Here is a 22455-nt window from a genome sequence, read left to right on the forward strand (position 1 = left end):
AAAACCATTACATCAAAATTTATCATATTATTTACAAAAATTAAAAAAAAATATAATCATTCATTCCAACAAACCACCCATTAATCCAATTAACTTATATTTTTAATTTATTTTATCACTATTATAATTATTATTAAATATACCATACCTATTTTTAATATAAATACAAAATTAAATTAAATAAAACTTGATTTATGCTCCTCTTTTTTTTTTTTCGCATCTTAAATAACACAACATTTTTTTTCACATCTTAAATAACACAACATATAGCACTTTTAGCTTCATTACCAAATAAACTACCCAAAAAATTACAAAACTTTACTATTATATAATGGAAATGAAATTATAAACTACCCAAAAATTTACGAACTTTACTGCCGTATAATATACACAATACAATGTTTTTTTATGAAACCTATATTAATTTGTAAAATCACATTTTGATTTAAATAAAAATAATTTTAGGAAATCCAAATTTAAATTACCATCTTGGAAACTGAGGGCATGGGGTGATCATACGGGAGTACTTTTCCACGTCTGACTGTTAGACCGGTAGGTTGGTCACATAGGATATTTTCGCGTGTAAGTTTCTGTGGACATATAAAATGAAATTCATAAAAGAACCATATAAAACGAAATTCATCAAAATTATTTGTTTGGGATCTCATCATCTGGAAGCTGAAACTCAAAGTCTTCGAACAATCCCGCATAAATTATAAGGAGGCTAAGAGAAGTCGATGCTGTGCCGGAATTTCTGCTTCATCTGTTAAAATCGAAGGCTTAGCGGAATCGGCTCTTCGCGACTTTTAAGCTGGTGGTCGTTTTATCAGAATTGGTGGAGATTTGGGGATCCTTTAAAGGTTCTACTTATACGGTAAGCTGCAGTTTTTTCTGCTATTTTCTATTTTTATTTTCCGTCATGTCTTTGCAAAATTTACACTGCAAGAAATCACCTGATATTAAAGAGGAGCTTGAAATAATTGGAAAAAGTCGTGGCAATACGAAAACTTAATTGAGAAAATCGCGATCTGGTTTCTGGAATAGGTTTTCAATTGAAATTGAAATTTCTATTCCTCCAATGAATGTCTGGTTGGATTTATTAGACAAGGTTTTGCTGAATTGATAGCGCAGGTGTGGTAATTTATTTTGCGGTGGTCATATATAGGCCAGACAGAGGTTATGTGAACAATCAACCGGCTAACAAGGGGTTATGTGGTGAATTTTACAGGAAACATATAAAATTATGTTATTAATTATCTCGGAAACCTGCGATCGACATTTGTTCTGGTGAAGATTATAAGCTGCTGGACGGACTACATTGTGGTGAATTCTGCAGTAATCTATTAAATTATGTTATTAGTTAACTTGGAACCTGCTATAGACGTCCGTTCAAGTGAAAATTACAAGCAACTGGACGGACTGCATTAGTATTTGGAATTATTAGGGTTTGAACCTGTGAGTATTCAAGGATCTGTGCAGAACGGTGGTTCTTTTAAGAAAGCGTTGGCTATATAATGATACGATAAATTAAAATTTAGCAGTTGCATGGATAATCAGTGGAAATATTAGGGTTTCAATCTGCGAGAATACGAGGAGCTGTGCAGAATATTTTTATTTTCGGAAAGCACAGGTTATATTCATTCAAATGCTATCATAGCTTAGAGTTTGCCAGTTCATGGGTAGTTAGAGAATGGCAGAAGCCATGGGAAGTACTGGAGAAGAGGACGCAGCTCTTAGTGATTTTGAGGATGGGGACTTGGAGGTTGCACAAGTAGTATTGCCGACTTCATCTTCTGAAGCCTCTGAAGAGAGCTTAAAGGCAGCTCTATTGGAACTCGAATCTGAAAAGAAAGCAAGGAAGGCCGTTGAAACCTCGAAGGCTGAATTGGAGAGTGCATTTAGCCGCTTGAAGGATCTCGCACACGAGGCACTTAAGAAAAGGGATGAATTTGCAAGGCAAAGGGATGAATTTGCAAGGCAAAGGGATGAATTTGCCAGGCAAAGAGACGATGCTTTGCATCAAAAGGAGGAAGCTTGCCGAGGAAAAGAAGCAATTGCGCAACAGTTAGATGAAGCTTTAAGATTGAAAGAAGATGCGATTAAGCACAGAGATGACATTTTACGGCAGCGAAATGATCTTGCAAGGCAGAAGGATGAGATTCATCGTCTGAAGGAGGAAGCAACTAAAGCACGAGAGTCATCAAGGTCAGAAATTGAAGCAGCAGCTCAAATGCTGATCAGTGGGACTGAAAAAATTACTAGCAGGGTCAGTGCCATTAAGAGCTTTGGTGGAGGGCTTCCAAGGAGTCCAAAACATTCGGGCTTGGCTGCCATTGCCTATGGAGCAATCAAGAGAGCAGAGGAGATAGTTGAAGAACTTCTTAGGCAAAATGAACTTATCATAAAAGGAAGAAATGATGTCCGTGAGCAGATGGAGCAGCGGAGCTATCAGATTGCTATAGAAGTGTCCCAATTGGAGGCTACAATTACTGGTCTTAGAGAAGAACTCGGAAGCAAGTGTATTGAGTCAGAAAATTTGCAAAAGCTAGTCCTTGCCAAAGATGGTCGCATCTCAGAGTTGGAAACAGAGATGTCAGAAAAGGTTGATCAGCAAGAAAAAGAATACCATACATTGAAGAGAATTGCTGACGAGACAGAAGAGAGGTTGAAAAATGTAGAGCTCAAGATAGAAAAACAGAAGCCTATCATATCTGATCAGTTGAATCACATTTTTAAAGCACAAGAATATCTACAGAACATTATTAAGAAGATTGATGGTTCAGCATATGATCAATCAGAGTTTTCTGAACCTTTGTTTGTGTCACAAGACCTTGATCTTGACAAGGATCTGGTGGCTTCATTGGCTGGAGCAATGTTTGTGTCAGAGCTAGCCACAGTGGCAGAGAAAAAAATAATTATTGATCAAGAAAAAAGGAATAAAGAAAAGAAAGAGTTAGAAGATAATATTTTCTGTTTAGTAGCAGAGAAAAGGGACATCAGTGCTTTGCTTCGAAGTGCTGTGGGAGAGAAAGTGGGAGCTGAGGGCATTGGTGAAAATCAGACAAATATACCTCAAAGTAATGGTGCTATTTTAGATGTTGCAGAAAGGGGTCTTCCGAACACTGCATTGGATTACAGGGTTGGGTCCCTTGTGGGGGATCCAGACAATGTAGCCATTAACGGAACAAAAGGAGGAGGAGAAGATGGTTTTGGTCTGGTATGAATACTCTCGTCTTTCAGATGTATTGTTATGTTTGTTTATAAACTGTGTTGTAAATGTATAAACTTTCACAGTTTAAATTCTTCGATGATTTTTGTATTTGTTCATTTCTCATAGGCCTCTACTTTGGAGAACATAATGAAATCATCACGGCTTGAAATTGCAAACTTACGACGTTCACTGGAAACATTGAGGTACGGTCCTATAAATAACTAAGAGTGTCTGAAGTGCAGAACTAGAGCAACAAACCATTGGATGCACGTGAAAGAATTTGTTTATTCTGTTCCATCACCAATTTATTTTATGAACTTAAACTGTTGCCTATTATACTCTTGGCTTGATATACATTCCTTTTTTATATCTATATTATGTCAAGTTCAGGGCGGAACTAGAGCATCTAAGAAGACTTTCTGAGACTCAATCCAAAGATCTGGCAGAAAAAACTCTACACATACAAGAACTTGAGGAAAGGGAGAGGGCTGCAACTGAAAATGTAATTTTCTTGCTAATAAATCTTTAAATGTCATGTTAGACTGGAACTGCTTTGTCTTTTTGAAATTTGTTTGGAGAATCTTTCATTTCTGATCTGAAAGTTCAGTTTTTTCAGGTTGAACATGGATGCACACATCATGCATGGAGTTTATAAATAGAATGATTCATACAGAAATAATGATGTATTGGCTTTATTTTCTGTGTTTTAAGGTTGAAGGTCTCATGATGGACATTACAGCAGCAGAGGAAGAAATAGGCAGATGGAGGGAGGCTGCTGAACAAGAAGCAGCGGCTGGAAAAGCTGTCATGGAGGAATTACAGGAAGAGGTATTTTCACATTCTTACAGTTTATGATCATTCTTTCTTATGCTGAGGACAGTGGTGGTTTCTAGATATTAGAGTTACCAGAATTGCCCCTAGACATACCCTCATGCACACTGGAATCTTATCGGAACCATGGAATCAATGATATGGATCAGATTCTGCAGAATTTGCCCTTTTTTGAATTGGATTTATTTCTGGTCTATACGAGAATGGATTGAGTTCAATGGGAGTCACCTTTTTTAACTGTATTAGCATTTAACTGTGCCTCTGTGCATGAGGGAATTTGAATTTGTTGAGTCACAGCAGCAGCTGTTCATTGCGCCACAGTGCCAGCAGCTATAGACTGAAAGTGCTAGTCTACAGTAATGGGCTACATCTTTTAAAAGCATATAGTCCTATGGTGGGTATCTTGATAGCTTGATAGGTTGTAGAACTTGGCATTTTTTTTAAATTGGGTTTCTGCCAGTCCTCTATTCCATTTGCCACTCAGAGACTTCTACCTTTAGACATGGCATTTTATGCAGTGCAGTGGTTAGGGAATGGATGCTTTGCAATAACCGTATAAATGAATTTCTTTTTTTTTTCTCCCCTGTACCTGTAGTTCAGTTGGAAGGAATGTCTGATCATAGGTTTGAGGAATGTGCCCGGGTTTGAGGAATATCCATGCTCCAGAATATGTAAAACCTTATGAGCTAAGTCACCTGACATGGGGACATGGGACATGAAAATACGAGAGTCGAACACAGGACACGAAGACCCCCTGGAACATGATACGTAGTACACTTTATATATATATATATTAAAAAAATTAATAGATATTACACAAATTCTCATGATGATACAAATTAAATCATACATGTACATTGTAACATTATGCAGACAATCATGATTCATCTATGATACAAGTTTACAACTAGCACTTACGACAACATCAATGACAAATATGGTAAATTGACACTGGACAAACACTAGAAATTAACCATAAACTGCACTTTTCTCATTAAGTCATCAAAATAAAAAAGTATTACATAGGTACCGAGTCCTGAGGACTCTTGACTAGGAATGCCAATGGCAAATAACAAATACAAAGAAGGTAGACACTAGAACCCAGAACCATAGAACAGGAAGGAAGAATCTCATAGGCTATTGCCAACAGGCTACAGGCTATGCCTATAGCTCATCAACTTCAACTTAGCATTAGTACCATAACTGCTCTCTTCGACATCCTTCTCTGTATCCAATGTAATCTTTGCATCTGCTTGTGTGGAGGATGACCCCTCAAGAGTATCACCATCATCAAAAGTGACAAGCTCTAGCACTGGCTCATTAAGATCCAAGTTGGGCAATGCCAACTCAACACTATTGTCCAAATCTGTATCATCAGGAAACACATCCCACATCTTTGTCTTTCCCTTCAACCACTCCTCCCTCTGCCTGTAAATGAGACAAAGGTTGTGCACATACACCATTGTCGTTGTCCTGGATTGGCATTACCAATGGGGACATTCTTCCCCTTCTTTTGCCCCTTCCCTGTTGCCTTTGACTGAGCCATGAATGCTGTAAAAATAAAGAAAAAATGTATTGTTGTAAGGTTGTGCATGTAAACAAAATGGACAGGTAGATTGTTATAGCAAAACTAGAATAAAAATGGAAGGGAAATCCACTAATGGACATGTAGATTATTGTAGCAAAACTAGAAGAAAAATGGAAGGGAGATCCACTTGTAGCTTGAATCACCTCCAAACAACTCCCAAACAACTCGCAAACAACAAATGCAAATGGACAAATACGAGTCAATTCTGGCTTTTATCAAGCCCGCCCGCGGGTCGCTTTTCAACAGATATGTGTCTGAAAATTGCGATTCTCTTTGCGCACAAATCATACTCCTTTCTAACATGAATCCCGAAATTCAGACATGCACTAGCAGCAAATCGGACACGTGTCAGCAGCAAATTGTGTCTGACACGCTGGATTCGTGACACGTGGGATGGAGGATGAATTCAGTGACTTAGCTTATGAGTGGATGAATTTGCTACGATTTAGTATTTTATGGTAGTTATAACATTACACTTTCAATATATTTAATGCTTATCTTAGGTTTAGCTTTTAGATAATATAGGTTATCATGAAGTACAATGCTTTTATTTTTAGTTTTTTTTTTTTCATAGGTACAACGGTGTATATTCCATGAGGAATATACGTACTCTGTCAACATCCATCATGTCACTTGTGGGAATTGAAATTGGGTGGGGAAGGATTCCATTCCTTCCTCACAACCACCCGAGATAACCCCAATTGACAATGAAGTTATAAACTTATGTTATATACATTAATATAAAGTCTTGTATATATTAGTTTTATATATACTAATATAAAACTATATAGAATATGTTTTTCCATGATACATATGCCAGGGAAACCCACCAGGTACTTCCCCTTTTTCTAAGGCAAAATCAAAATATAATTATAATTATAAATTTTCATCGTTTATTTTTCTCCATCATTTTGCTAGTGAAAATTCCGATCGAAGCTGCCAATCTTCAACACAGTCCAATTATCAATGTCCATGATTTCCAAAACTAAATATATATGCCTGGGCTATCCCTGACATCTATCCAGGAAATTGCTGAAATCTGCCCAGAGCATCCCTAAATTTGTCCGGAACGCCCTTGAAATTTGTTTGGAATGTCCCTGAAATCTTCTTGGAATGTCTTGGAATTTTTAGCAAGTTCCAGAGTCCCCATTGAAGTCTTCAGCGGATTGGGGATGTTTCCTAAGGGTCCATGAGTCCCTGAACATGGGAATGCAGGATACACGGGTTTTTCTTTAGGGGACAATTCCTTGTGCAACATAAGTTTTTCCTCTCTTGCCCCATTTACTCTATTTACACTGGCATTGCCCTTTATGTTTTACCCAACTTTATTAATGTCCAAATCACACTTGTACCAAGTCTGACAACTGCTCTCATTGTTGGATCCATTTCAAATCACAGTTCACCATTGCAAGGGTTTTTTGGTCTCCAAAAGCTCAGAGGAAGCCAATCTGGATCAGTGTGCCTTCTGTTTGCTTCTTTGGAACACGACTTTCAACTCTAGCTTCTAGCTACACTGGCATTGCCCTTTATATTTTATCCAAACTTTATTAATTTCCAAATTACACTTGTACCAAGTCTGACAACTGCCCTCGTTGTTGGATCCATTTCAAATCACAGTTCACCATTGCAAGGGTTTTTTGGTCTCCAAAAGCTCAGAGGAAACCAATCTGGATCAGTGTGCCTTCTGTTTGCTTCTTTGGAACACGGCTTTCAACTCTAGCTTCTAGCTACAACTCTAACCCAAAGCTGTAGCTACTGGTTCTGGTTTTGGATTGCTTGTTCTTACATTAGAGAAGTGTGCCCATTGACTCTCAACTATGAGTAATCTTTAGATCTGAACTCCGCAATTATAATTCATTCACATTTTTAGGGCGCAAGTCTCTTGCATTCTTAGACTTGGAGACAGTCTATCTTGATACTTAATGAAGCTAAGTCAAATTATGGTTTTCTTGTTCAGTGTGATCCGAACAACCTATATGCCATCATGTAGCAATTCCATAAGAGGATGTGTGTGCTACCTTCTTCTGCTTGGATCAGTTGCTTCATGGCATGGTAATAATTCAGATTCTGCAGTTGCATGTGCTTATGACACTTTGTCCTTGAAACAATGTTGCATGAATGCCATCTTAGGTATGTATTCATAACACCTCCTGGCCAAAGCATTTGATGGATCCTACAAACGTATGGCTATAGGTGACAATTATCAATAGCCTACAATCTTGATGGCTAGAGACTCTCAAGATTTGGATGGGACAAAAATAGGGAATGTCATTGACCTCCCTACACCAATCTCTAATACATCTTCAAGAAAGGAATCTTCTTCTGGAAGATTGCATGTGACCTGTAAAGTGGGCCTACCTTCGTTATTGACATCATCCTCTGTCCTCTTCAATGGTGATGCTGACCTATCTAGATAACTTCTGCTCCTTGGGTTGGAGACGCAAGCAACTTTTCATTCCCTTTACTCTTCACACTCTTCTCTTGGATGTGCACTTTTCCAGGTGGAGTCTTGAACACTTTGCCTTCCATTCCTTTTATGAAAACAATATAGCTCATGGGATGTGGCTTGCTTCTCCTAGCAAGATGCCACAACATGGCCCTTCTTCCTATAGAAAGAACATGCCACTAAGTACCAAGTTCCAACAACTGGAACACTATGGGCTTTCCTCTTTCAACAATAAAAAATGAGGGATGTCCTGCCTGATGCATACTTCTTGGTCTTCTTCTTGTTCTAGCTGGATCTATTTGCCACTTCCCGTAAGTGTTGATGCAATTTGAGTCTTTGAAGTTCGCACTTTCCCTGTCACTACCCTTCTGCAATTCATCGCAAGAAGGATGGAGTGGTGGTGCGTTGTCACAGACATTCATTGCTGCACTTTCTTCTGATGAACATGCCTATTCTACCATGTCCTTTGCCTTCACAAATGTGATCTCGTTGTTTCTGACTTTTTCCACTCCGCCCTTGGAACCTAGGTCTTCATGCGTGGCCTTTGGTTTAGCTATAATGGGGCTTGGGATGCCTTGCTTTCTCTTGCCTAGCAATTGTCCATTGTTTTTGTAGGCCATCTACCTTAACAATATTGAACCAGTATGTATGGTATGCTTTTCAAATTCACGATAATGCTTTTGAGAAATGTCTAAGGAAGGTGAGCTTACCAGAGCTGTCTTAATCATGGTGTTTACCTAAATAGTGGTAGTGGAAGGTGGCTCTGACAACTGCTTGTAGCTTTGCCAACTCTTCTTCCTTCTCTGCCAACTCTAGCTGCAGTTGAACCATCATTAGAGTGAGCCTCTCCTTGCTAGCTATCCATCTGAATGACATCCTCTCCGAAATGCAGAAGTTGCACTTAGCTCTTGTCCCAATCTGCCATGAAAGTTTTGTGTGAGTCTTCGCATTCATCAAATTGGTTCTTTAGCAATGATAACAATCTTGTCGAGGTCTTACTTCTTAGGTTCTTTTCCATCTTTGCCGTCCTCTAGTCATATATTTGGAGCTCCTTTAAGTGCTTTTCTCTTCTCAAATGCTAAAGCTAAACATTGATGGCATGCAACTCTTCCGACCTTTCTCTCTCCACTTTACCTATGCTAAGCTTGTGTTCTCTTCAAAGTTTTGGCAGTTACATCATGGTCAAGGATTCAATTACTCTGATACCTTATGATCCATAAATGAGTGACATATAGCCCACTGGCTTCACCAGCATGGATTCTTTATGGAAAATAAAATCTGACATCTGTTCTCAGTCTTGTTGAGAGATATCTATCCTTTAGTGTAGTCTGCACACAGCAACCAATGATTCAGCAAACAATGGCAGTAATAAACAGGACTTTGAGTTGGTATCTCTGTTTATCCCCAGGCAGGCACACAGAAATTGGTTATGTTTCTTTGGTGTGAAACAGCACTCTCATGTATGGACACCTATTTCTAATCCCCAACATAAGAATAACTTCTAATCAACACAGCAATTAGGCTAGCTTTTGACTAGAAGACACATCCAATGTTTACAAATCTGAGGTATATGTTTGAGCTGAGTGATGAAGTGTGAGGCTTTAGATTGGCAAAGAGATGGCTATAGCCCAAGAGTGTTACACATTCCAAAACTTATTCTGTCATGAAGCAAAAGAGTGAGCAGCTATGTTCTAACTTCTTAGTTAAGGCAATGATTTGTTTCTTAATTGCAAAACAATGCATGCATGTGAGTATACTTGTGCTTTGATGTTAAATTTGGACAACTAGGTCCAAACTCCATGTTCTGATGCTCAGATTAAGAGGCTAATATTTTTGTTGGATTCCTCTTTCTGAGAGGTGTAAAATCCATATAAAAATAGTCTTAATCCAATGAGCAGAACTTATATTTTGAATTTATTATTCTTAATAAATTATATGTGCAAAGGTCAGCCAGTTTTGTAATGTAGGCTCACATGCCCAACAGATGTGTCACACACCCTCATTGATGGATATATATATACAGGAAAAGTTGGAGAGAATTTGATCACAACACAACTCACATCTTCCTCTCTCATCCTAAAAGTACGAGCTACCTGGAGGACGAATTTCAGCCACACGTGGGAAGGACGAAGAGGATTTTTCTGCTGCTAGGGTTTCTGCTGCTAGGGTTTCGCAGAAGTTTGACCAGCATTGACTTTGGTCAACGCTTGGTCCAAACAAGCTGAAAACTTGTGGGAGGTTCGATTTTTGAAGGCCATACTACCTGGCACAAAAATCGAGGTCAAAGGGTTGACTGTTTTGCTGCTGTGTTGACTTTTAGCTTGCTGCCCCTGCGTTGACTTTTCAGGACAGCGTTGACTTTTGTAGAACTGACTTGGGTTGACTCATCTACTGGTTGGAGGGTTGTTGTGACACATGCTGGGCTGGCTGACCAAAGGAGACTTTGCTGGTTGAAGCATCCTGTTGACCGCCGAAACAAACACATACATTTTTCTTGTTTCTGATTTGTCTTCTGTAAGATCTGCTTATATGTTCTATCTGCATTTTGCTTATCTACTTGTATGATTGCTGTGAGAAAAGTGAAATTGCTCTTAGCATAGAACATCTACAAAACTTTACATTTGAATTGAGGCATCCAATTGCCATCGATACTCTAGCAATCAATGTGTATACTCAGATTTTGAGCAACAAATTAAATATCATTGATGAGGAGTTGAGCAGCTTGTCTTATGTAGTTGATTACTAGTATTATTTATATCATAGGTCATTTACGACACCTCTCCCACAACAACCCAACATATATATATATATATATATATATATATATGTATATATATATATATATATATTTGATAGAACATCTTGCTCAATATTCACAGCTCCGAACCATTACAATGTTCTAACCTGGGGTTGTGGGAATGATTCTAATGTATAGCTGTGGCCTTTACACAATGCTCAAATGGAGAATGAGTTGGGGATTTAGTCAATAGTCTCAATGGAGCAACCCATATATGGACATTGTTTTCTTCCATTGTTCTAAAACAATGAATTAGATATTTATTCAAAAGTAGAGCATCAAGTCAATTGTCATAGCGTAGATATATTCAAACAGAGGCCAGAAATTGATTGGTGAAATGATCTTCTTAACCAAGACAAGCAACATTTCAATGCCAGCACAAGAAAACTTTTTAATGCCAATTCTTGTCAATTGCTACAATCTACCATTTGAAAATGTATGCATATCTTGTTATAGCTCGTGTATGGTTGTATGATGAAAGATTAAGTGAAGGTCGTGGTTCCTTTGACTCAATGTTACTTGGGAGTGGGAGCGGGAGCGACCATTTTCAGAAGCTCCCGGTTTGGGAGCGAATCCTGGAGCGATTTTTTAAAAATATATATATATATATATATATATATTTTATATTTTTTAATTTTTGAATCTTGATACATATATGTCAACAAAAACATGTAGAATGATGAATTAGATATAAAAAACATAAAAAAGCATAGATTGGACCATATAACAACAATCATCTAGAAGTTATAATCTTCATCAACCATGTCCGCAAGTTAGTAACATAGTAACATACAACATATTGAGTCTCATGATTCATCAATCTTAAAGTTTCAAGCTTTCAAAATTCAATATATAACATTTATCATCATTGATCACCGAAGTTGTACTTGTAAGCTAAGTGTAACCATTACAACAAATAATATCTAACATGAAATGAAATGTTATAAAATGAAATGAAATGAAACAACTTTCAACTTTCATGAAGCATCATATTCATAATTCATTACTAATGAGTTATAATTGCCAACTTCAAACTTAAATTGTCATATATTGTTTAAAAAAATATCATAATAAATATGAAAGAGTCAATAGTTATAAAAGCTACTAGAAACTAGAAAAGAGAAGTAAATCTATTATCTATTTCTTATGCTTGGGCCTCTTGCCACCACAAGAAATGTCTAATTTTTTAGTCTTGTTGCAAAATCAGGATCTTTGTCATTAATATCACCCTCCAAGCATTAATATCCAGAGGTATCTTTGTCATTACCTTTGTATCTGTATAGGGATCTTTGTCATTAATATCACCCTATAAGCATTAACATAAGATAGAAAAAGCATAGCATGTCAAGTCAAGATTTTGTTTGAGTGATGCGTACATTTTTAGAAGGGTCATGATAGAGGAGTTCGACAACCAATGTCACTAACATCAAGGTACATAGAGGGATTGGTACTCTTGATTAAATACGAGTTCCATACCCTAATACATGACAAAATTCAATGGAAACATTGCAATCCCCCAATCTTGAAATCTTGAAAAACTGATAAGTCGTTGGATTTTGAATGAAATCTAAAATTCTACTTTCTCCATATGAAATCCAATGAGGACGAAACCACTCTCAAACATCCTGAGTCATTTCATGGTAATGTTAAAAATTTAAGTAAAATGATGAAAATGAAAATTAAAGAAACTGTCACTTTTACTTTAAGAATTTAACATTACCATGAATAGCATATCAATACTAGGGCCTAGACTTGATCATTAAGCTGCCCCACTCAAAAACTATTTGTTTTTTCAAAAAAAATTGCATTTCGAACATTACTACAAAACGCTCCCGAAAAGGCAGGGAGTGAAATTTTTTTAAGGGAGCGCGCTCCCGAGTCGCTCTAGCCCGGAGCGCGGATTGGGAGCGGGAGCGAGGGGGGGGGGGGCGCTCCCCCGCAAATATGCGTTGTTTGACTGCATGAGGGAACAAAAAGCGCCCAGACTAAAGGAAACCCAATGGTGAATGCCAACAACTTTACCAATGCTACACATGTCCAATAGTGATGTGTATGGTTAGCTAATATTGCCCAATGGCTTGAGAATAGTGAAGTGAATGTTGAATGGCTGATTACAAGGGAACCTAAATTATAAATTAGCTAAGTATTTGAAATAGAAGACTCTTAACAACCATTGATCTTACTGCTCAAAGGAGAAATGGATGGTCTGGATTTCTTGACTATTAGGTTTCACTGTTTCAATGCAGTGGAGAAGTCCAAATTATGATTCTGCTTAACCAACATGCAAAATCATTGCTTTGAGACGAGTAGGAATTGATTGAACCATAGAGGAAATGAATTCTTTTTTACTATGCATAATCTATCATATTTCACACCAGGAAAAAAGGGTAGATTTTAAGTATGATTTATGCACTCACTTGAATGAAATCCACAATACTAGATACAATAGATAATCACAATGAACACAGATTTTATCCTGGAAGCCCAACTAAGAAAGCCAGTATTCGAATGGTTACTTAGTCGGTAATGAAATCCACAACAATAGACACATTAAACAATCAGAACGAACACAGATTTTATCCTGGAAACTCAAGAAAAACTTGCATTTGAATGGTTGTTCAGTGTCTATTTTGACAATTTTTAAATACGATGCAGCTCATGGCTGTTGTGCCTCCTATTTTGGCCAACAAAAGAAAAATGCCCTTTGTGAGACTGATTACATAAAGGTATAGTAGAGTTGGGGCAATGGGAAAGCCAAGAGATTGACCTTTCATTTCCCTTTCCTCTTTTTCTCTCTTCTATTTTGTAATTTTAGTTTTATCTAATTCTTTGTTTTTCCTCCCTTGTCTCATTTACTTTTTTGTTACAATTGCATTGCCCTTATGTTTTATCCAATATTGACCTTTCATTTCCCTTTCCTCTCCCTTTCTCTCCTATTTTGTATTTTTAGTTTTATTTAATTCTTTGTTTTTCCTCCCTTGTCTCCTTTACTTTTTTGTTACAATTGTATTGTTCTTTATGTTTTATCTAACCTTCATTAACTGTCTATTTACACTAGAGTACAAAATTTTACAACCATCCAGTGGAAAATAAAGGCTTTGCAAAATACACACACACACACATTTTGTGAAATACACATCTCAGGGAAACCCACTGGCACTTTCCTCCATACTGAGGATGGTATCTTGGGTAAAATAGATTTTATAAAAGCTCAAGGGCTTTGTCAACAAAGGGCTCATGGCCATTACAACAATAGAATCATTAACAGCTCAACATGTTGCTTGTGGGAATTGAACTTGGGTGGGGAGGATAACATTTCTTCTCAGAATTGCTTGGGCTAGAACCAATTCACATATTAATATACAACTATATATATTTATAGAATTCAATATTAAATTTAGTATGTAATCTATTTATTATTTTTTATATATTATATTCGAACTTGCTTGGAATGCTGTCAATAGGAGATGTTGTTAGAGCAATCTAACATATATTTATAAAAAAAATTAGGGTTAGGGTTCTGGTTCCTTGATTCCTAATTTCATGAAAGGTGCCACACTGACACTGGATTCTTCTGCCGATTCTGATCATACCACGATTCGAGTAAAGTAACTGTAGGCTACATCATAAGTATCTTAATTGAGATTGGGTTTAGGATATTTACATAAGCAGTCGCTGCATATGATTGTCTGTTTTTCTAAGGTATAATATATTTTGTTGATTTCTGACTGCTTTCTTTGTTTCAATATCTGGGCCACAATTTTTTGAATGTTTGAACTTTCACTCTTTCCCTCTTGGTAGAGTAATTAGGCTTATGTTGATGCTTGCTCTTTGTCTTTATTCTTTGGTCATAATTCTTGCTGTCCTGTGCCGTCTTCTAACAAAATAAAAACTCTATTAAGCCGCAACACTTCTCGTTCCTGGATGCAAAGTTCAAACATATATTCCATGTATGTTTCTGTGGGAAAGTAGTGTGAATTCAGTTGGACCAAGTTTTCTGACCAAGGGAAAGTGCCTAAGTGAACCATAACGTTAAGAGCCTATGGGTTCTACCTGATGTTTCTTTTTAGCTGACATTGATTACAATGTCTCCTGCTCTTTACCATCACGTTTCAATAATATGCATTTCAGGAAATTTGCTTACTCCATCTTGAAGGCATCAATTTAGCTTTTGTTATTTTTCCTAGTTATATTTGGAAAGGGAACAGGGGTACATGCAAGCCCTCAAATTTTGAGTGCCCCATATTTGGCACTGAAAATATTCATTGATATCTTATATAGCGTTTTATTCGGAAGTGGAGCAAATACACAAGAATTATACTTCGTGACAGGCAGTTATCTGGTCCCATCTTTCATTCGTCCATGTATGGTTGGATAAAACATTTAAGATGTGGTAAGATGGTATTGAGCGGAGTGATTCTTGGACAAGTTGTATATTAACTATGTTTTTTTTTCTCTGCAAATACTAAATTCTATTAAATGAAAAGGAGAATATTTTTACATAGAGTTGAGGCCTCAGAGATCAGAGCTCGAGGGCAGTCAACACAGCAGAACTGCCCCCTTACAAAAAGAAGCTGGGGAGACCAGTTACATATAACAAAAAACCAGATATAAAACCCAGAGGATGACATGTTTAGCTGAGAAAGATACATTGGCAGAAGAAGCATAAAATCATTGCAAACCAGCCAGTAAGTGAATCGCCATTTCCCCAACGGGATACCAAAACAACAGGCCATAAGTGCTGAACCTTGACTGTGAGCGAAGATGCCTGTAGGTGGTCATTTGAGCAGTAGCAAAAACAAAAAGGAAAAAAAGCGGTCCCAGGTGGTGCTAGACTTCCTTAACCTTACCAGGAGTCTTCTCCTCAACCAGACACACACTGCCAATCCTTTGACTCTCATTGCCATCCGTTTCGCTGATAGGGATCGCCATGGAGTGACTTGTGGCACCAAGAGTCCCTTCCTCAACAACTGGGCTTACGTCTTCAAGGGGCGGAATACTTTTAGGAATTTCCTCCTGACCAGACTTATCACTTTTCCAATTCTCCGGGCTATCTTTATCCATGGAATGCTCACTACTTTGGGAAGGATCAAGAGCTATGCATGCCAGAGGGGAGACTTGATTTTCTTCTTCCGGCAGGATGATGGTGATGTGAGCAGTAATCAGAGGCCTGTTTAAATTGCTTTGAAATTTAAAATGCGTGGTTTGGAAAGCACTGTTAGGAATAGGCTTGCGCCCAGAGCTCAAAGGTGGCACAGCCTCATGAGAGGGGGGAAGATTGATGGGCGCCTGCTGAGGTTCCACAGAGAGACCGGCAGTTGAGTGTAAGCCACTGTGACGACGCTCCTCGGAGCAACGTCTTTTACCCTGTCGAACCATTATGAATGACCAAGGGTAGGGCGCGAAGAGACAAGAGAGACCAGACACAGATACCGAATTGAATGCACAGAGAACGCCCAAGATGGAGGCACAATACAACTAATGCTGAATTCAAGAACTGAGGAGAGCTTACCCCTAAAAGAGTCAGCCTAAAGCTTGCTTCTGTGAGCAAGAATCAGCGCGTCACCATCGATCACAGCTAACCAGGTGTCGTCGCCGTAAGACTGAGCGCAAGGTGTGAGGAAAACATACAGGGTCGACACGATTATAACAGAGATTATGTTGTGTTGAACAACGCAATTTATTAATGCAAATATCCCACCAAATCCAGCCTTCATAACTCCCTCCTGCTTGCGCAAGGTGAAGTCTTGGGAAGCCACGCTTCTCTGCGGCTGGCAGTACCAGGCTTTAATGTTCTGCATGATGAGCATTTAAAACCAAAGTGCCACCCGCATCCGGGGGTATATTAACTATGTTAAATACAATTGAAAATTTAAATTTATGTAAATGTAGATGGTATTAATGACATTTAATGTTTCATTTTCATTTGATCTGACCATTTCTTCTTTCCAGGATTAAAAAAGGAAAATCACATTCCCTCTCCCATCCGATTGTACTACTTTCTGTCACATGATATATTTCAGAGTTCAAATGCTGAAATGCCATCCACTTTTCTTAGACACTAAAATGCAGAGATGTTATTGCAAAAAATGGGGCCGTTGGAGAACATTATGCATTTTTTATTAATCCATTATTGCACAAGGAGGCGCTTTGTACAGCCCAGTATGAGGGAGATGTGTAATTCCTTCTGCGCTCAACATGGAGTTGACATGTAACATTTAAAAAAATATTAATAACAAAAAAATATTTATCAATATCATTCACAAGAGAAAACATTTCAATGGTGTGCTGGTCAATATGAGGCAGATATGTAATCCCTTCTGTGCTGAACATGTAGTTGACATGTGGCATATATATGTGTGGTGGAGAGATCAAGTCCATTGGGGTGAATCTGTTTTATAAATTGTAAAAAATTGTGGGAAGATTTGCAACTCGAGGGATTTGATCCCTCTCAGCACATGATAGAACGAAGTTAAGATGTATCTATGCTGGTTAGCCTTATTTATGTGTGGATTTAAAATTGGATAAAATTTGAATGACAGTTATGATAATTTTATCATACCAAGAGCTAATCTGCAGTCCAAGAGTGGCACTACCATATGATTAACTAATAAAAAATAGAGCTGCATTTGATGCACTGTATGCTAATTTAAAAAATTAAAATCAATTCAACCTCCCAATCTCATTTGCTGCCACAAATCTGCTAACTAAACATTGTGACTAGTGTAATGAGCCGGTTGATGAAGGGTTACTCTCTTTTAATTTTCTATACTTCCTTCATCATCAATGTTTGTACTTAGTATCCTTAATTCTTTGCCCCTTGCATCATACTTGAAGTTTTGAGGGAGAAGTCCTCCAATGACTGCCACCTAAGGAGGTGTTGGTGTATTTTAATTTTTTTGAAATTTTACTTATAAATTGGTTATGTTTACAGATAACAAAACTGAGGCGAGAGCTGGAAGAGGTGAAACTATCTTTGGATGAAGCAAATAACAAATTGAAGTCTAAAGAAGAGATGGCAGCTGCTGCTATGGCTGCCCGTGATACTGCAGAAAAATCATTGCATCTCGCAGATGAAAGATGTTCTCGCCTAAGGGCAAGGATAGAGGAATTGACGAGACAGTTGGAAGAGCTAGATGGTGGTGATGAACAGCGGAATCTTAGAAAAATACGATATGCATGTTGGCCTTTGCAGTGGCTTCCCGTCGGTATGCTTGGAACTTACATGGGATCTGACAGAGATGAAAATAGCAATTCAGCTGAGATGGAGCTTTCTGATCCTCTTCTTCAAAGTGGCCGATCAACTTAAAAGATGACAGAAAATTACGAGTTGTATGTGATTTCCTCAAATCAAAAAGCCTGTACAAAGTTACTTCACTAAACATCAATAATTTGAGGGCACATTGTCCTTGTTAGAGATCATTGTCTGTTTTTGTCTTATAAGGTTTTGAAATGTTTGAATCATATGCTTCATTCTATTGTTTTCACACTGGCAGTTGCCAAAGCCTGGGAGATCTTTTAGCGCAGCCTGTCTGTTCCTTGTAAATTTAAGAGGGGGTGCAACCACTCTCTGAGGAAGGGTTGGGAACAATTTCTTTTTACAACAAAAGCTGTTAATATTTACCAACTGGATATATGGGTAATTTAAAATAAGATGGCCCTCACTGAATTCGTTTTCCTGGGTATGTTTTAGAGCCAAGTTATATTTGAAGTATTGAGGGGTATATATATGATATTTGGAGGCGGTTCTATGCTCAAAGGGAATTTTAGCCTGCTTTTAGCAGAATGAAAGGGAAACTGAAGAAATTATTCATCCTACGCATTTTGGGGTGCATAACAGGTCTGGAAATGTAAACTCTCTGGCATTTTTATTTTTATTTTTATTCTTGTGTACTTCACCATCTTCTTTTTTTTTTGGGGGGGGGGGGGGAGGGGGAGGGGGGCATGACAGGTCTGCGAATGTAACACTACTGGTATTTTTCAAATTTTAGTCTTGTGTCATTCACTATCTTCTTGGTATTTTTTGATTTTAAGTCTTGTGTCCTTCACTATCTTCAGGTACTGACAATAAAAAAACAGCAATTTGGTCTTTGATTTGTCCAAATATCCAACACAATCGTTTCTTATGTTGTTTTGTAATGAGAATACGAATATATCTATGCAAATGTATTTGAATTTTCTCATGAACAGAGACTATCTAAATTGTTTCCCAATCGTGGTTATAAAATTTCAATAATTGATCAATGTGCTGATATGTTTAGCAAAAGGAAATAGCGTGCTTTCGTGTCTTGATGAGAGATATCATTTTGACATTATTGTTAAACTTATTCACAAGAGAATTGGAAATCTTATTTTTAAGATAATAATTTTCAAAATGTTTTTTTTTTCTTCTCCCAACGTAAACACTCCCAAGGAAAACACCACTTGGTCCTTGTTGACATGTATGAACTTGATAACTTCTAAGTTTTGTGGCTCTCTATCAATTTCCAAAATGGGATTCAACTATTTCCACTATGAAAAGTTTGATCTGCTTTAAAAACCATTTTTTCAAGGCCTTGGATCAAAGCTTCGAATTCGGGTAATTAGAAGTGATGAGCCAAGGAACATTTCTTTCATACATCTTCATATTGATTTTGCTGGCAAAATCTTCCCACATACAAAAATCCAAGAAACCAAACTCATTACCTAATGCACGAGATAAAAGTGCAAAGGGACGAAACATAACATCTTGGCGATCCTTAAACCATAGATTCTAGCACAATCTAACAAACATCTTTTAACTTATTTCTAAATTCAAGTTAGTCGTTTCGTTATTTATTTATCCTTTAAAGTATGTTTGAAATTATGTTGTATTCAGGACCATTTCAAATTTTACATCATCTTTACAAACATTATCAATAACATTAATGGAAAAATTACGTTAGGTGTTTATGAGTTAATCTCCAATGCCCAAAATGGTTGATCCATAAAAACCATTTTCAAAGAATACATCACAGACTAACCATAATTACACCTCTCAATCTGGTATTGTTGAACATGCTAACTGCAATACAAGTCACACATGTTTTGACCATACTAGTAATGTCACAAGACTGATCACTATTGTAGTGGTTGATATGAAAAATAACACTAGGAACTTCAATTGAGAAACTATTCTAGTGGTTGATATGAAAAAGAACACTAGGAACTTTAATTGAGAAAAAGGATATACACTAAGCTAAGCCAATCTTGGCATTCTATGATTAATTGGCCTAGGACCACAAAATTTATTCTTAATTTGTGAATTTATTTCCTCTTGTGCTCTTGGTCACTTGATGAACTGCGTTCTCCTCTATTAACCAATAAGTGAATACTATGAAGTAAAGATTAAGTCCAACTATTGAGTGTGTGCACTATTAAAACCATATTATCTATACTAGTTAACCATTATGATCTATGCATGCTTGCACTATTACGACAAAATTGAATGTACATAACACTTAAGCATAATGACCAATAAGTGACTCATACTTGGCCTTTTGTATTTTCATAACACAACCTACCTAGTTCTAGTTGGACTACATTTTTTTTAATAAATCCAACTATGTTGTGCATGTTGTTGATTTTTCTACAAGATGCACAATAGAAACCAATTGTCTAATCTAATAATTACTACCTAATGATCTTTGAACAATTTATCTCATGCCAATGATATCATTGAGTAATTATACATACAAAATATCAACAATAAATGCAACGAAAACAATAAGATTATAAAGACACAACCATGCACAAATAGAGACAATAATTTTACCCTGAGAAATCAAACCTTTGGAGAAAACTTAGCAAATTTTCTTTTAGGAGAAATTATTTTTGGCAAGGTTTACAAATCCAATTTGTCTAGAAATATATGCCAATATCCAAGTCCAAATCCCAGTGAAATCTGGTCAATTTTTAACAAGTCAATGCTAGTCAAATTAGCCAAATACAAAAGCCAACGCTAGTCAGATAGTCAAATTTTTGCATATAGTCAAACTCGGTCTTGCAGTCAAATTGGCTTGAAGTCAAATCCACATTGCAGTCAACTTTGGTCAATGGTCAAACTTTATCAAACTCAAAAAAATTCGGTCAGATTGACCTCTTTCTATCACATGTGCCGTTGCTTTAGAAGAGAGATAATGTGATGAATTATCAAAATGAAGATGTCACTTTCTGTATATATACTTGTCAAATGGGGTTGATTTTGACCAAGGGACCGGGTTTCATGGTGGGGTCGACTTGTCCTTTGTGAGGCTACATGATGCCCCAAAAAATAAAGATTTTATTTTATTTTTTCACAATTCTTCTAGGCCAACTCAGAAGAGCTCTTGGGACACGAGAATACCACTCGCTGCTCCAAAAAATCAACACATATACCAAGATTTAGTTAAATGGAAAATGGCTAGGGATAAACATTGATTTTTTTTTAAGGAATGGGTAAGGGTTTTTATATTAATAAAATTTGGATGATGGGCTAGAACCCTTGCACAAGATTTATGATACAAAATTTATGAGATCATTAGTCCATTCAAAACGCTTGCCAACTCTAATGCTGCAAATCCTTCTTATACTAAATACATGACCATTATAAACACAACAAAAGACCCAAGTATAAGGCAAAATTTACATAACAACATAGGAAAACATGCATACGAAAGTACATTAGACCACCTAAAAACTTGAACCTCAGTAGTGACCATGACTAGCAACCTCAGACCCCCCCTTGAGTGACAGGTTCTCTTGCTTTCCAAAGAAGCACTAGAATTAGCTCCTCCTAAGAGTCACGTCGTGCATTTCTAGTCTTGGAGACCTCCAAAGCAAAAACTTGAGCATAAATAGAATGAACTTCCTCATCAATGATTGCTCCATATTCGTGTGATGTTTGAGTAACTTTGCCTCCATAAAGAGCTTAAAGGGACACCTTTGCTTCTCAACCATATTCTCCAATTTTTGAATAGAGACCAAGAGCGCTTGAACAACATCCAATACCTTGTCGAGCATCATGCTGGAATTAACGATCTCCAAGGGAGTTGAAGAGTCCGCCATATTTGAACAAAGACCCAACACCCAACAAATTAACATTGTTAAGAATTCTCCTTGCTCCTAGATCGACATGAATTAAAGGTGCTTTGATAAATTAAGAGGCCAAGAGATTCAATAATTGGGAAGATTGGTGCCTTTCCATGAGCCAAGTTTTCGAGAGCCATCACCAAGACCTCAACAGGACAAAGAATAGATGTCTGAGGGATATCACAGGACAACATAATTAATTCCATCCCACAACATAATAAACTGGACTTTGTGGCCGAGGAGATCCACCACAAACCCCACTAGGAACAATTAAATAGAGAAGATGCCCAACACTGGAGACGGGGAAGGAGGCACTCAACTAGGGCTAAAACCCCTCTATAGGGGAAAACCCAAATAAACTCTTCCACTAGTAAATCAAATTGAAATAGACCAAGACCCTAGACCCATAATACCTTCCTCCTCCATCGAGTCATCCTTTTAATATGATTCAACAAACTCCAGTAGTCTCTATTGAGATTTGTATCTTGGGAGGT

At 37.3% G+C, this 22455-nt stretch overlaps 1 protein-coding gene across 1 annotated transcript; it reads left to right on the forward strand.

The window, feature by feature from the left end:
* Positions 1-584: 584 nt before the first annotated feature.
* LOC149172675 (paramyosin) lies at positions 585-18542 on the forward strand. Its single transcript, XM_089424404.1, has 6 exons — positions 585-874; positions 1229-3217; positions 3338-3414; positions 3602-3713; positions 3923-4039; positions 17808-18542. Exons 2-6 carry the CDS (start codon positions 1691-1693, stop codon positions 18180-18182), a joined length of 2208 nt encoding a protein of 735 aa, XP_089280530.1. The 5' UTR covers positions 585-874; positions 1229-1690; the 3' UTR covers positions 18183-18542.
* The last annotated feature ends 3913 nt before the right edge of the window (positions 18543-22455 follow it).

The sequence above is a fragment of the Pinus tabuliformis genome, chromosome 4_2 (genome assembly GCF_031772625.1).
Source record: "Pinus tabuliformis cultivar Carrire ecotype Pingquan chromosome 4_2, CPIR1, whole genome shotgun sequence".
NCBI classification, from domain to species: Eukaryota; Viridiplantae; Streptophyta; class Pinopsida; order Pinales; family Pinaceae; genus Pinus; species Pinus tabuliformis.